The following is a 15,135-nucleotide window of genomic DNA, read 5'->3' as shown; positions in this document are numbered from 1 at the left end:
GTTTGCCCGTGACATACGCTCCCAGGGCCAGTAGGGCGCCCCGCCCCGGGCGCCCTACTAGCCCCGGGAGTTGGCGCCCTACTGGCCATAGCGTGCGAGTTGCCACGAATATATTTTTGTTATTTTTTGCGCACAGTTCCAAATACATTTTATTTGTTTTTACGTGCTAATCCTATGTATAATGAACACGTATGCTATATTATGGCAGTAAAACACCCGTACTGTCCGAAGACACTGTGTTACGTGCATGACACTTGTGTACACATATGTTGCACATATTTACCATGTATCATGCTAATTTATGTATATATACAATCTATTTACAGACTATACACTGTCACACACTATATACATTCACCATCATCACATTCAGAAGACCGCGAGTGTGAGCAGCCACACCCAGCCAGTCTCCCTCACTCCAACATCTTACTCGCCAACATTGCTCTTCCCACCATACTGTTATTGTTTTTATTACACTATTTACACATGTTATATATACCTATCTACATGTTTTATTTACCAGAACTATGCAAGTAAGCCGGTATTGTATCCAAACAGTACAGTGGCCACCATACACTGCATGAATTTATCACGTTTTCCGGATTAACATACTTTTTCACCTCGGAGTCTAAAAGGGAACATTCCAACAATTTTTACACCACAATTATGATTTGAATTGACACACTAATTAGTGCGAGGGGCTGGATGGGTGGTTAGCTGCCTGGCTGGTAGGTGGGCAGGGAAAGTGGATGGGCAGGCAGGGATAGGTGGGTTCTGGCAGGTAGGTTTTGGATGGGTGGATGGCAGGCAGATGGGCTTGGTGGGTGAACCAACCTGTCCTCTTAAAAATATCGTCACTTTTCACTGGTATGCGCGCTATGGCCAAATTTGGACGTAATCTGAAATGATATCGACTCACAAAAGGGACGTACTGTCCTGTTTTCCGTTTGAGTCGTCCGGCTTACTCGGCAAGCTTAGAAAAGGAAACTTTCCATTAACGTTTTTCATACCGTTTTGAAACTTTATGAGAATTTCCTGCCCACCTAACCTATCAGAGGACCCTTAACTTACTGTTGTTGAAAAAAAATCCAAAATTTATTTTAATTTTGTTTTCATTTTCAAATTACGTCCATATTCGGCCATACTGGTAAACGGCCAAAAGCGACGTTCTTTTAAAGAGGACAGGTTAGGTGAACAGGTGGGTGGGTTGGCAGATCTGAGCAGGCAGGTGGGTGGGTTGGCAGGTGGGCAAGTGAGCATGCAGGCAGGTGGGGGAACAGGTGGGTAGTGGGTGAGCAGGCGGGTGGGCGAGCATTCAGGTGGGTGAACAGGTGGGTGGGTGGGCAAGCAGGCAGATGGGTGAGCAGATGGGTGAACACGTGGGCGGGTGGGCAAGCGGGCAGATGGGTGAACAGGTAGGTGGGTGAGTAGGTGGGTGGGTTGGCTCATGCAGGCAGGTGGGCGAACAAGTGGGTGGGTGGGCGAGACTGGAAAGAGACAGATCACAGGTCTGTGATCTCCTTCCTGGTCACCTCCTCCCCCACCTCACTCTAGCCTTCCCAACTCCCCTCCACGTATGTCAACACGTAGGTGTTGACATGCTGTACGATGACTAACGTGTGCGCCTCAAGTTCTGTTAAATCCCATTTTATTTTCTTGTAAATATTTAAATGAATAAACAGCAAACGAAATACTGTACAGTTCAAATATTATAGCGTGTTATTTAATATTCGTAACTAGCTCTCCACGGCAATAAGAAAACAATACAAGTAATTCTTGCAACACCTCCAATGCCACCTTCCTTCGGTAGGTAGGCTTAAGTGAGTCACATCTGGTACCCACACACTTAACACTTTTCCCTCCCTCCCTCCTTCCCTTCCTGACCGACTCCCTCCCTCCCTTCCTCCCTGCCCGACTCCTCCCTCCTTCTCTCCCCACCTGATTACCTCCCTTCCTCCCTGACCGACTCCCTCCCTCTCTGATCGACTCCCTCTCTCCCTTCCTGACCAACTCTCTCCCTCCCTCCCTTCCTGACCGACCCTCTCCCTCCCTCCTTCCCTTCCTGACCAACTCCCTCCCTCCCTCCCTCCTTCCCTTCCTGACCAACTCCCTCCCTCCCTCCCTCCTTCCCTTCCTGACCAACTCCCTCCCTCCCTCCCTCCTTCCCTTCCTGACCAACTCCCTCCCTCCCTCCCTTCCTGACCAACTCCCTCCCTCCTTCCCTTCCTAACCAACTCCCTCCCTCCTTCCCTTCCTAACCAACTCCCTCCCTCCTTCCCTTCCTGACCAACTCCCTCCCTCCCTCCCTTCCTGACCAACTCCCTCCCTCCTTCCCTTCCTAACCAACTCCCTCCCTCCTTCCCTTCCTGACCGACTCCCTCCCTCCTTCCCTTCCTGACCGACTCCCTCCCTCACTTTCCCTCCTTAACCGACTTCCTCCCTTCCTTCCTGACCGACTGCCTCTGAGGGCAAGCAGGCAGGGAGGGAGGAAAAGAAAGGCAGGCAGACGGGGAAAGGAAGAAAGGAAGGAAGGCAGGCAGGCAGGGAAAGGAAGGAAGGAAGGCAGAGAAAGAAAGGAAGGAAGGAAGGCAGAGAAAGGAAGGAAGGAAGGAAGGCAGGAAGGCAGGGGAAGGAAGGAAGGAAGGAAGGAAGGAAGGAAGGAAGGAAGGCAGGGAAAGGAAGGAAGGAAGGAAGGAAGGAAGGAAGGAAGGAAGGAAGGCAGGGAAAGGAAGGAAGGAAGGAAGGAAGGAAGGAAGGAAGGAAGGAAGGAAGGCAGGGAAAGGAAGGAAGGAAGGAAGGAAGGAAGGAAGGCAGGGAAAGGAAGGAAGGAAGGAAGGAAGGAAGGAAGGAAGGAAGGAAGGAAGGAAGGAAGGAAGGAAGGAAGGAAGGAAGGAAGGAAGGAAGGAGGGAAGGAAGGAAGGAAGGCAGGGAAAGGAAGGAAGGAAGGAAGGAAGGAAGGAAGGAAGGAAGGAAGGAAGGAAGGAAGGAAGGAAGGAAGGAAGGAAGGAGGGAGGGAAGGAAGGAAGGAAGGCAGGGAAAGGAAGGAAGGAAGGAAGGAAGGAAGGAAGGAAGGAAGGAAGGAAGGAAGGAAGGCAGGGAAAGGAAGGAAGGAAGGAAGGAAGGAAGGAAGGCAGGGAAAGGAAGGAAGGCAGGGAAAGGAAGGCAGGGAAAGGAAGGAAGGAAGGAAGGAAGGAAGGAAGGAAGGAAGGAAGGAAGGAAGGAAGGAAGGAAGGAAGGAAGGCAGGGAAAGGAAGGAAGGCAGGGAAAGGAAGGCAGGGAAACGAAGGAAGGCAGGGAAACGAAGGAAGGCAGGGAAAGGAAGGAAGGCAGGGAAAGGAAGGAAGGGAAAGGAAGGAAGGGAAAGGAAGGAAGGAAGGAAGGCAGGGAAAGGAAGGAAGGGAAAGGAAGGAAGGAAGGAAGGAAGGCAGGGAAAGGAAGGAAGGAAGGCAGGGAAAGGAAGGAAGGGAAAGGAAGGAAGGAAGGAAGGAAGGCAGGGAAAGGAAGGAAGGAAGGCAGGGAAAGGAAGGGAAAGGAAGGAAGGAAGGCAGGGAAAGGAAGGAAGAAAGGAAGGAAGGCAGGGAAAGGAAGGAAGGAAGGCAGGGAAAGGAAGGAAGGAAGGCAGGGAAAGGAAGGAAGGAAGGAAGGCAGGGAAAGGAAGGAAGGAAGGAAGGAAGGAAGGAAGGAAGGAAGGAAGGAAGGCAGGAAGGAAGGAAGGAAGGAAGGCAGGGAAAGGAAGGAAGGAAGGAAGGAAGGAAGGAAGGAAGGAAGGAAGGAAGGAAGGAAGGAAGGAAGGAAGGAAGGAAGGAAGGCAGGGAAAGGAAGGAAGGAAGGAAGGCAGGGAAAGGAAGGAAGGAAGGCAGGCAAGCAGGGAAAGGAAGGAAGGAAGGCAGGCAAGCAGGGAAAGGAAGGAAGGAAGGCAGGCAAGCAGGGAAAGGAAGGAAGGAAGGAAGGCAGGCAAGCAGGGAAAGGAAGGAAGGAAGGAAGGCAGGCAAGCAGGGAAAGGAAGGAAGGCAGGCAAGCAGGGAAAGGAAGGAAGGCAGGCAAGCAGGCAAGCGGGGAAAGGAAGGAAGGAAGGAAGGCAGGCAAGCAGGGAAAGGAAGGAAGGAAGGAAGGCAGGCAAGCAGGGAAAGGAAGGAAGGAAGGCAGGCAAGCAGGGAAAGGAAGGAAGGAAGGCAGGCAGGCAAGCAGGGAAAGGAAGGAAGGAAGGCAGGCAGGCAAGCAGGGAAAGGAAGGAAGGAAGGAAGGAAGGCAGGCAAGCAGGGAAAGGAAGGAAGGAAGGCAGGCAAGCAGGGAAAGGAAGGAAGGAAGGAAGGCAGGCAAGCAGGGAAAGGAAGGAAGGAAGGCAGGCAAGCAGGGAAAGGAAGGAAGGAAGGAAGGAAGGAAGGAAGGAAGGAAGGAAGGAAGGAAGGAAGGAAGGAAGGAAGGAAGGAAGGAAGGAAGGAAGGAAGGCAGGCAAGCAGGGAAAGGAAGGAAGGAAGGAAGGAAGGAAGGCAGGCAAGCAGGGAAAGGAAGGAAGGAAGGAAGGAAGGCAGGCAAGCAGGGAAAGGAAGGAAGGAAGGCAGGCAAGCAGGGAAAGGAAGGAAGGCAGGCAAGCAGGAGAAGGAAGGAAGGCAGGCAAGCAGGGAAAGGAAGGAAGGAAGGCAGGCAAGCAGGGAAAGGAAGGAAGGCAGGCAAGCAGGGAAAGGAAGGAAGGAAGGAAGGCAGGCAAGCAGGGAAAGGAAGGAAGGAAGGAAGGCAGGCAAGCAGGGAAAGGAAGGAAGGAAGGCAGGCAAGCAGGGAAAGGAAGGAAGGAAGGCAGGCAAGCAGGGAAAGGAAGGAAGGAAGGCAGGCAAGCAGGGAAAGGAAGGAAGGAAGGCAGGCAGGCAGGGAAAGGAAGGAAGGAAGGTAGGCAGGGAAAGGAAGGAAGGAAGGCAAGCAGGGAAAGGAAGGAAGGCAAGTAGGGAAAGGAAGGAAGGAAGGAAGGAAGGAAGGAAGGAAGGAAGGAAGGAAGGAAGGAAGGAAGGAAGGAAGGCAGAGAAAGGAAGGAAGGAAGGAAGGCAGGCAGGCAGAGAAAGGAAGGAAGGAAGGAAGGCAGGCAGGCAGAGAAAGGAAGGAAGGAAGGAAGGAAGGCAGGCAGAGAAAGGAAAGAAGGAAGGCAAGCAGGGAAAGGAAGGAAGGAAGGCAGGCAGGGAAAGGAAGGAAGGAAGGCAAGCAGGGAAAGGAAGGAAGGAAGGCAAGCAGGGAAAGGAAGGAAGGCAGGCAGGGAAAGGAAGGAAGGCAGGCAGGCAGAGCTGAGGTATAAACAGGACAAGCACAGTAGATAACCGTGATATTAGACAGCAAAAGAATATAAAGGCAAGCATCTGACTGTAACTATGCAGACAGCAGTGTCCATGTAATAACACAAGTGCTTAGGAAACAATAGTTCCAAGGATAAACACAAGTCATTAAACTAAAAAGAGATCTACACCCAAGATGTGTTGGCCAGGCAATAACCAGAATAACTGCGAGGCTGGAAGCTCCTTGCTTCTCTGCTGACAATGAATGTGTTTACATCTGGTGGTGGTCTGGGGTAGCAGCCTGGTTAGTCAAGTTGTAATTAGCAGAGCAATTTCTCAGTCACTTTGATGCTGAGTACTGCTTGATAAGGGCCTTAACCCCTTAACTGCGTTGCCTCCAAATATGACACCCCCGCAGTGCGCAGGAAATAAATTCTCTGGAAAAAATTCTTTTTTCTTTTTAAAGTGTCAGAAACCCTTCCCTCAGTATGGGTATGTAAAAAAAAAATCGAAATTGTACTTACTTTGGCTGCTATGGGGTCAGTAAGTTGTGGCGTGATTTCATCATTCCCTGTTCGCCCATGACATACGCTCCCGGGGCCAGTAGGGCGCTCGTGGCGGGACGCGCGAGTTGCCGCGAATATATTTTCGTTCATTTTTTTCGCACAGTTCCATATACATTTTATTTGTTTTTACATGCTAATCCTATGTATAGTGAACATGTACACTACATTATGGCAGTAAAACATCCGTACTGTCCGAAGACACTGTGTTACGTGCATGACACTTGTGTACACATATGCAGCACATATTTACTATGTATCATGCTAATTTATGTATATATACAATCTATTTACACACTATACACTGTCACACACTATATACATTCACCATCAACACACTTAGAACACCTCGAGTGACAGCAGCCACACCCAGCCAGTCTCCCTCACTCCAACATCTTACTCGCCAACATTGCTCCTCCCACCATACTGTTATAGTTCTTATTACACATGTTCTATATACCTATCTACATGTTTTATTTACCAGAACTATGCAAGTAAGCCGGTATTGTGTCCAAACAGTACAGTGGTCCCCATACACTGAATGAAAAATCACACAGCTGACAGCAGACGACGCTACGATTACGTCACCTCCCTCACCAAAATAGCTCCTCTCAACATTCTCCTGTTGCTGTTCTTACATTATATACACACATTATATATACCCATGTACATATGTGTTGCCCATAGCAAACCACTAAGCTAGTATGGTGAGCAAAACAAGAGTGGTAGCCACACACACACAATGAGGCTACCTCAATTCTCGCCCTCCCTCCCTCACCAAAATTCCTCCTTCCACAATACTACGCACAATGCTAATTATAACCACAATCCTGCTATTATCACAATCCTGGTCACTAATTCCTGTAAATGAATAATTGACCACACGTTTATTTTGAAAAGAAGCCTAGGAAATTATTTGAAGATTCCTAGATGGACGAAATAATGCTGTGGTGCTGTGGCTAGCGCTGTGAACATCGTGAACAGCATTGAATCACTGATATTTGAACATTGTACCCAGTCATTATCACACTCAGGCTCTTCTATAATACTATCATGGCTAAGTAATGCAAGTTATATATATATATATACATATATATATATATATTGACATTATTAGGCGATGCTGTGGTCACACGCTCAACAGCTGTGCTGTGCGCTCATGCTGCGAGCGCCAGCCTTAGTTGCTCACACACTACTGAGGCTCCCACACCCGGGAATGTGGGCCATGATTTTTTTTAAAGATGGCGTCTGTTTACAAGAGCCCTGAGGAAGCTGATGTGAACCCCATGTAGCCGCGGGAGTTTTGAATGGAACATGAAAAATACAAATACCCGGAGGCGTGTTGCGCAAACCAGACGTGAGCCTGCAGGCACGTTGCGCAGTTTAAGGGTTAAGTACATATGAATGAATCTTCTGGAGGTTGATCTGGGCTTTATAGTTTTTCTGCAGTCTCCTATGTCCCACTATACACAATGAGGACATTCAAAAAGATCCCCATTGTATTAGAGTAATTGATGGCCTTACCTGGGTGTTGCCTAGTTATCCTTGGGAACAGCAGAACATTACATAAGGCAACAACAGAATGACAGCATTCAGAAATGGTTATGCAGTTAGGTGATATTCATAAATTTTAGGATAGCAATTTGATTGTACATTTCACAACATATTTTTCGTTTGTAAAATATGCTTTCATATTACAAAGTATATTACTGTATAACATATCATTGCATACACAAGAATTACAATTAACTCACTGGTATATGTACTTGCCTGTAATGTTACTGTAGCAGGTTCAACAGATTCATCATTACATGTATGATTCTCTGTACAGTCATTCTTCTTTAGAGTTTTTTCACCAATCACTGATGCATCTTGCTGTGTAGGGTGAGGCTCATGGTGAGAATTTTGTTTATTACACTGTACAGGTGATGTATGCTGGACCTCAACATTCTTGACACTATCACTGCTAACATCCTTCACTTTAGTCTCCTTTATATCATTCTCATTTTTTTTAATTACCAATGTAACTTCAGATTTATTTTCATTATTTTCTCTTATTTCTACATGTCCTGTGGCTTCCGTGTCCACTATATGCAAGCCTTCTTTTGTTTTGTTTTTATCTTCTGCAGCAGCATCTGGCAAACTAATCCTGTGGAAATTGTGGCAGGATAAATTATCACATACTGTAATAGTTCGTTTCAATACAAAAAACATTTAAATATGACTCGGAAAAGTCTGGAAGCTGTTGCTGGGAGGGAAGAACACAGCCCAGGTAAGTGGAATCGGCAGGCAACAGCACAGCCCAAATCACATGCACGGATACCTCCTCCCCAGGCTAAGATGCCAAATAGGAAACAATAATGTTATACCAAGAAATCAACCCTGAAATAACCAGCCACAGGTCAGAGAGCTACTTGATTCTGCAAAAAAAATTTGCTCAACCAGCAGATAGCAGAGTCAACTAGAAACAAAAATGTCCTAGTTCTGATCTTCAAAAACAATGAAGATATAATCATGGACAGTCTCGGATACAGTACCACCTTTTTCAGACCTACCTGTGTACAGGAGTCATAGTAGATGTGTAGAAAAAGGCTAACATAGTTCCAAAATACAAAAGTGGCAGCAGGGAAGACCCCCTCAATTATAGACCTGTATCATTGACAAGTGTAATAGTCAAAATATGGGAAAAAATAATAAAAACTAAATGGGTAGAACACCTGGAGAGAAATGATATAATATCAGACAGACAGTATGGTTTTCGATCTGGAAGATCCTGTGTATCGAATTTACTCAGTTTCTATGCTCGAGCCACAGAGATTTTACAGGAAAGAGATGGTTGGGTTGACTGCATCTATCTGGACCTAAAAAAGGCTTTTGACAGAGTTCCATATAAGAGGTTGTTCTGGAAACTGGAAAATATTGGAGGGGTGACAGGTAAGCTTCTAACATGGATGGAAAAAAAAAATTCTGACTGATAGAAAAATGAGGGCAGTAATCAGAGGCAATGTATCGGACTGGAGAAATGTCAAGTGGAGTACCACAGGGTTCAGTTCTTGCACCGGTGATGTTTATTGTTGACATAAATGATCTACCAGATGGAATACAGAATTATATGAACATGTTTGCTGATGATGCTAAGATAATAGGAAGGATAAGAAACTTAGATGATTGTCATGCCCTTCAAGAAGACCTGGACAAAATAAGTATATGGAGTCCTACTTGGCAAATGGAATTTAATGTGAATAAATGCCATGTTATGGAATGTGGAATTGGAGAACATAGACCCCACGCAACCTATAAATTATGTGAGAAATTTTTAAAGAATTTCGACAAAGAAAGGGATCTAGGGGTGGTTCTAGATAGAAAAATGTCACCCGAGGACCACGTTAACACTATCGCTCACCCAACACGCGCGCGGTCAACTTAGAGATCATGGACCCAACATGCGGGCGAGCGTGCGGGCAAGCACGCGGCGACGCCTAAATGTGTATACAGTATCCACTCAATTTAACGGCCTCTTTTATACCGATCTGCCGGTATTAACGACCGGTTTGGCAGACCGGTATCTGGAGCCTGCTATACCGGTCTGCGGTCGATATTACCGACGGTCGGTATTGGGTTTGTTGTGGCATCAGCGTCCCCTCGCGTGGCGACCAGGCCACCGACCTGGATCGTCCAGAGTCATATATTACATCTTAATTTTCTTTTAAAATGATTCACTTTAATGAAGAAAATTGTAAATTATTATTAATAAAATATTTTGAAACAGTTTTTATTAAGCAAAAGTCTTTGTTTTCTTATTAAATACCTTTTATAGTACTGTATAGGCACTAGGTATTTTTTTTCCCACGGACCTAGAATGTACTCCGCCGGGCCATGTGTTCCCATTGTTTAGTGTGAACTCGCGCGGCTAGCTTCAATTGTGAAGGATATTACTGTACTGTAATTGTGATCTTTTTAATTTACAAAATGTCAAAAGTTACCCAAAGGAAGCGCCTGACGGTTGCACAGAAGCTGGAGTTAATTAAGAAACTTGATAAAGGATATTCTCATGCACGAGCAGCAGTAGAGTTTAACATCGGGAAAAGTACAGTAAGTGACATCAAGAAACAGAAGGATACTCTATTAAAATATGTGAGCACAACAGAGCAATTACCTAAGTGTAATTACCTAAGTGTAGTTACAGGATGAGAGCTACGCTCGTGGTGTCCCGTCTTCCCAGCACTCTTTGTCATATAACGCTTTGAAACTACTGACGGTCTTGGCCTCCACCACCTTCTCACTTAACTTGTTCCAACCGTCTACCACTCTATTTGCGAAGGTGAATTTTCTTATATTTCTTCGGCATCTGTGTTTAGCTAGTTTAAATCTATGACCTCTTGTTCTTGAAGTGCCAGGTCTAAGGAATCCTTCCCTGTCGATTTTATCAATTCCTGTTACTATTTTGTATGTAGTGATCATATCACCTCTTTTTCTTCTGTCTTCTAGTTTTGGCATGTTTAATGCTTCCAACCTCTCCTCGTAGCTCTTGCCCTTCAGTTCTGGGAGCCACTTCGTAGCATGTCTTTGCACCTTTTCCAGTTTGTTGATGTGCTTCTTAAGATATGGGCACCACACAACAACTGCATATTCTAGCTTTGGCCTAACAAAAGTCACGAACAATTTCTTTAGTATATCGCCATCCATGTATTTAAATGCAATTCTGAAGTTAGAAAGCATCGCATAGGCTCCTTGCACAATATTCTTTATGTGGTCCTCAGGTGATAGTTTTCTATTGTGACGATAATCTCCTTCAAGAGATTGAGCCTGCTCTTCCCTCCACAATTACGTCGATACAACTATATAAAACTACTATGGAAGAAATGTCCAACAACGACAACAACATCTCCAAGGTTTGCCAGAGTGCAAAACGTATGCAGCCAGGAACACCTGCTCAGACTCAAACCGCCAAACTACCCGTCTTGCTGCCGGCTCCTTTGATTGGTCGCCGGTCGGGCTGCAACTGCACTCCACCCCCCCATACTACTTGATGTCTGGGGCCGCCACGACCTCAGTCCTCAGAATATTCCGTGCTTTCACAGTTAACACTTCTCCCTGCTAGACGTAAGCTTTAGCGTACGTATATTGAGAGAGGTGATAGCTTAAAGCCAATATTCCAGCACCTTTCATATACTTGTATATTGCACTTCTTGTTATTTTGTCTTAACGTAACTTTTCATTGTGTCATTTAATTATTCTTATTATTTTGATTGATTGATTTTATTATACGAATTTGTTTGTCCATTTTATTCATGTTTTATTTCTTTAACGTAATTAAAATTCCATTGTTAAAATTTACTTGTGTTTTGTGTGTCTTCTCCTTACCTTACCACAGACGAAGTTCCAGATTTTCTATTTTTTTTTAATACTATGTGACGAGGCCATACCCCTAGCTTTGAACAGCCGAACACCAACGCGTTACCGTCACACTATCTAGAACCACCCCTAGATCTCTTTCTTTATCAGAATTCTTTAAAGATTTCTCACATAATATATAGGTTGTATGGGGTCTATGTTCTCCTATTCCACATTCCATAACATGACATTTATTAACATTAAATTCCATTTGCCAGGTGGTGCTCCATATACTTATTTTGTCCAGGTCTTCTTGAAGGGCATGACAATCATCTAAATTTCTTATCCTTCCTATTATCTTAGCATCATCAGCAAACATGTTCATATAATTCTGTATACCAACTGGTAGATCATTTATGTACACAATAAACATCACTGGTGCAAGAACTGAACCCTGTGGTACTCCACTTGTGACATTTCTCCATTCCGATACATTGCCTCTGATTACTGCCCTCATTTTTCTATCAGTCAGAACATTTTTCATCCAAATGATAGAAGCTTACCTGTCACCCCTCCAATATTTTCCAGTTTCCAGAACAACCTCTTATGTGGAACTCTGTCGAAAGCCTTTTTTAGGTCCAGATAGATGCAGTCAACCCAACCATCTCTTTCCTGTAATATCTCTGTGGCTCGATCATAGAAACTGAGTAAATTTGATACACAGGATCTTCCAGATCGAAAACCATACTGTCTGTCTGATATTATATCATTTCTCTCCAGGTGTTCTACCCATTTAGTTTTGATTAGCTTTTCCAATACTTTCACTATTACACTTGTCAATGATACAGGTCTATAATTGATGGGGTCTTCCCTGCTGCCACTTTTGTAGATTGGAATTATGTTAGCCTGTTTCCACACGTCTGCTACGATTCCTGTACACAGGGATGCCTGAAAGATTAGGTGAAGTGGAATGCTGAGCTCAGATGCACATTCTCTCAGAACCCATGGTGAAACGCCATCTGGGCCAGCTGCTTTGTTCTTACCGAGCTCCTTTAGCATATTTTCCACTTCATCTCTAGACACCTCTATCCGCTCTATGTTGTTCTCTGGAATTCTTATTGTGTCTGGTTCTCTGAAAATTTCATTTTGTACAAACACACTTTGGAACTTTTCATTTAATGTTTCACACATTTCCTTTTCATTTTCCGTGAATCTGTTTCCCATTTTCAACCTCTGGATATTATCCTTTACCTGCAATTTGTTGTTTATGAATTTGTAGAATAGGCCCGGTTCTGTTTTACATTTATCTGCTATCCCTTTTTCAAAATTTCTTTCTGCCTCTCTCCTTACTGCTGTATAATTGTTTCTCGCATCTTTGTATCGCTGGTATGTTTGGGGGTTTGGCCTCTTCCTATACTGATTCCATTTTTGTGTCTTTTGGTCTCTTGCCCTCTCACAATTTCTGTCGAACCAATCCTGTTTTCTGGCCCTGCATCTCTGTTTTGGTATGAATGTTTGTGTGCCTTCCTCGTATAGTTTTAAAAATTTGGCATACATTTCATTTACTTCCCTGCCTAGCAACAATTCTGTCCAATTACACTCATTAAAAACATTTCGAAGTTCCCCATAGTTGCCTCTCCTTAAATCGAGTTTATCAACTGTTTCAATGTCCCCATTTTCTTCTAGATGATATCTTAAAGCATATTTAATGTCTAACAGGACGTGATCACTCTTTCCCAAGGGAGGAAGGTACTGGATGTCAAAAATCTCTTCTTCTTTCCTGGTGAATACTAGATCCAGTACTGACGGTACATCTCCTTCCCTCATTCTTGTGGCTTGCTTTATGTGTTGATACAAGAATGTCTCCAGAATGAGGTTCACAAATCTGCATGTCAAAAAGTCCTCCGTTCTTGCTTCATAGGCCTCCCAGTCTATTGCTCTAAAGTTGAAGTCCCCCAGTATCAACAGTCGTGATTTATCTTTATCTGCTTGTACAATAATATCTCTCATGACCATTATGAGGCCCTCTCGTTTGTCATCCAGTTCTTCCTTTGTCCATGTGTTGCTTGCTGGTGGGCTGTAGGTATTTACAATTATCAGCTTATCATCCTGATTCCAGACCTGCAATGCCATTATGTCAATATCTCGAGGGTTTTCAAATATTAACTCTTTTACCTTCAGGTGTTTTTTCACCAGTACAGCCACTCCTCCTCCCTTCCTAGTTTTCCTGTCACGTCTCCAAACTGAGTAGCCTCTTGGGAATATGACTTCATTTATTATATTTCCTTCAAGTTTCGTCTCTGATAGTGCAACAATATCTGGGACCCTAAGCTGGATTATATCTTGCAACTCCAAAGTTTTTGACCTCACTCCATCTATGTTGGTATATACAATTTTCAGGAACATGTTCCCTTTTCCTTTGCTCTTTACTCCCCCTTCCACTACTGATCTTGTTGCTTTGTTTTTATGTACCATTTCACAAGCTTTCCAGTCCCTGTCACTTTGTAAAAAAAAGAATTTCTGTCTTCTTCATTTCTATCCCCATTTAGACGTTTTGCCTCAATTAGGTTCATTTTCAGCTTTTCTCTGTCTTCCTTGGAGAGGTCTTGTCTTATTGACCAAAATTTGCCAACCTCATCACTCTGCAGTTTCCTGGCATTTCTTAGCACTTCCATCATGTTTTTCACTCCATTAAACGTCACCCTTAAGGGGCGGTTCTTTTCTTTTTCATATTTTCCTATTCTTCTAAAATCACTGACATTTTCCTTTGAGCCTTCTCCTAAACCTACTATTTTCTCTATGATTTTCATCTCTTCTGCCACTCGGTCCACCCTAGATGAAATTTCCTTCTCTAAACATCCAAAAATGATTATGGACTTAGTTCTATCTGCAGTGTTTTGTACCAGTTTACTGTTGGTAACCAGTTCTTTCCTAATTGCTTGCCTAATTTCTGCTTCTTGTTGGTCATTTCTGGTTTTGACTTCCGAACACACTTCTTTGATAGTCTCTTTCTCTTTTACAACTTCAGCATATGTCGCTTTTATTTCTTCTTTATACTTTTCTAGTTCTTTATTCACCTCCTCTATGTGAGTTGTCAGTGAAGTTTCCAGTTGGAGATCCTTACCTAACTCTATGTTAGCCCTTAGGCTTGCTTGGAGTTGTTCACCATATGAGTCTATTTTCTTGTTTATTTCTTCAAAGTCACCACGCTTCACTTTCCACGCCTCATTTTCTTTCACTAGTTCCTTGATTTGCTCCTCCTGATTTGTTACCTTGTCTGTTAATGCAGTAATAATCTTACCTTGTTGAAGCATACTCCCTTTTAGAGTGCAAAGCTCACTCCAAAGAGCTCCATTGTCCTCTTCCAATTTAAGCACTTTTTCTTCATACTTCTTTTGCATATCCTCAATTATCTCTAACCTGCCAAGAACACCTCCTTTCCTTATATCTTGTGTTGAGAATCCTTTGAAACCATCATCTGTTGGTGTGTCTACATTCTCAGTGTGTCCTCCCAGCAAGCATAAGAAATATTGCCGGAACAACCGTGGACATTTTCAAGAGGAAACTAGATTTATTCCTCCAAGGAGTGCCGGACCAACCGGGCTGTGGTGGGTATGTGGGCCTGCGGGCCGCTCCAAGCAACAGCCTGGTGGACCAAACTCTCACAAGTCGAGCCTGGCCTCGGGCCGGGCTTGGGGAGTAGAAGAACTCCCAGAACCCCATCAACCAGGTATCAGTGGGGGTGGTGGCGGCGGCCATCTTTGTTTTTGTTCTAGACCAAAACAAACTTTTCCACTCAGCTATTTTCACTCACTTTTACTTGTTTATTGTATTTTATTTGCTTTTATCCTTCCCTGAACCTTTATGTAACCCAGGACACCACTGTAGCCCTCAACCTGTTCCCAATACTTAGGTAATTCGATATTTCCAGGAGCTTGCTGCAGTGTGACTCCTGCCTCCTCCAGCTCACCTCAGAGTGT

The 15,135-nt window shown here is 44.5% G+C and overlaps 1 protein-coding gene across 3 annotated transcripts in view; it reads right to left on the bottom strand.

Annotated features, from left to right (window-relative positions):
* Positions 1 to 15,135, bottom strand: part of LOC123764055 (aprataxin and PNK-like factor) — a 61,916-nt gene that overhangs the window by 22,537 nt on the left and 24,244 nt on the right. For 2 of the 3 annotated variants that reach the window (XM_069329866.1, XM_069329865.1), the window contains exon 5: positions 7,592 to 7,970. In XM_069329866.1, the coding sequence (XP_069185967.1) occupies positions 7,592 to 7,970 (379 nt within the window). Of the gene's footprint in view, positions 1 to 7,587; positions 7,971 to 15,135 lie in introns of all 3 variants that reach the window. The other variant, XM_069329864.1, reaches the window with a different exon arrangement.

The sequence above is a fragment of the Procambarus clarkii genome, chromosome 23 (genome assembly GCF_040958095.1).
Source record: "Procambarus clarkii isolate CNS0578487 chromosome 23, FALCON_Pclarkii_2.0, whole genome shotgun sequence".
Classification (NCBI taxonomy): Eukaryota; Metazoa; Arthropoda; class Malacostraca; order Decapoda; family Cambaridae; genus Procambarus; species Procambarus clarkii.
This window is presented reverse-complemented; position numbering and strand designations above follow the sequence as displayed.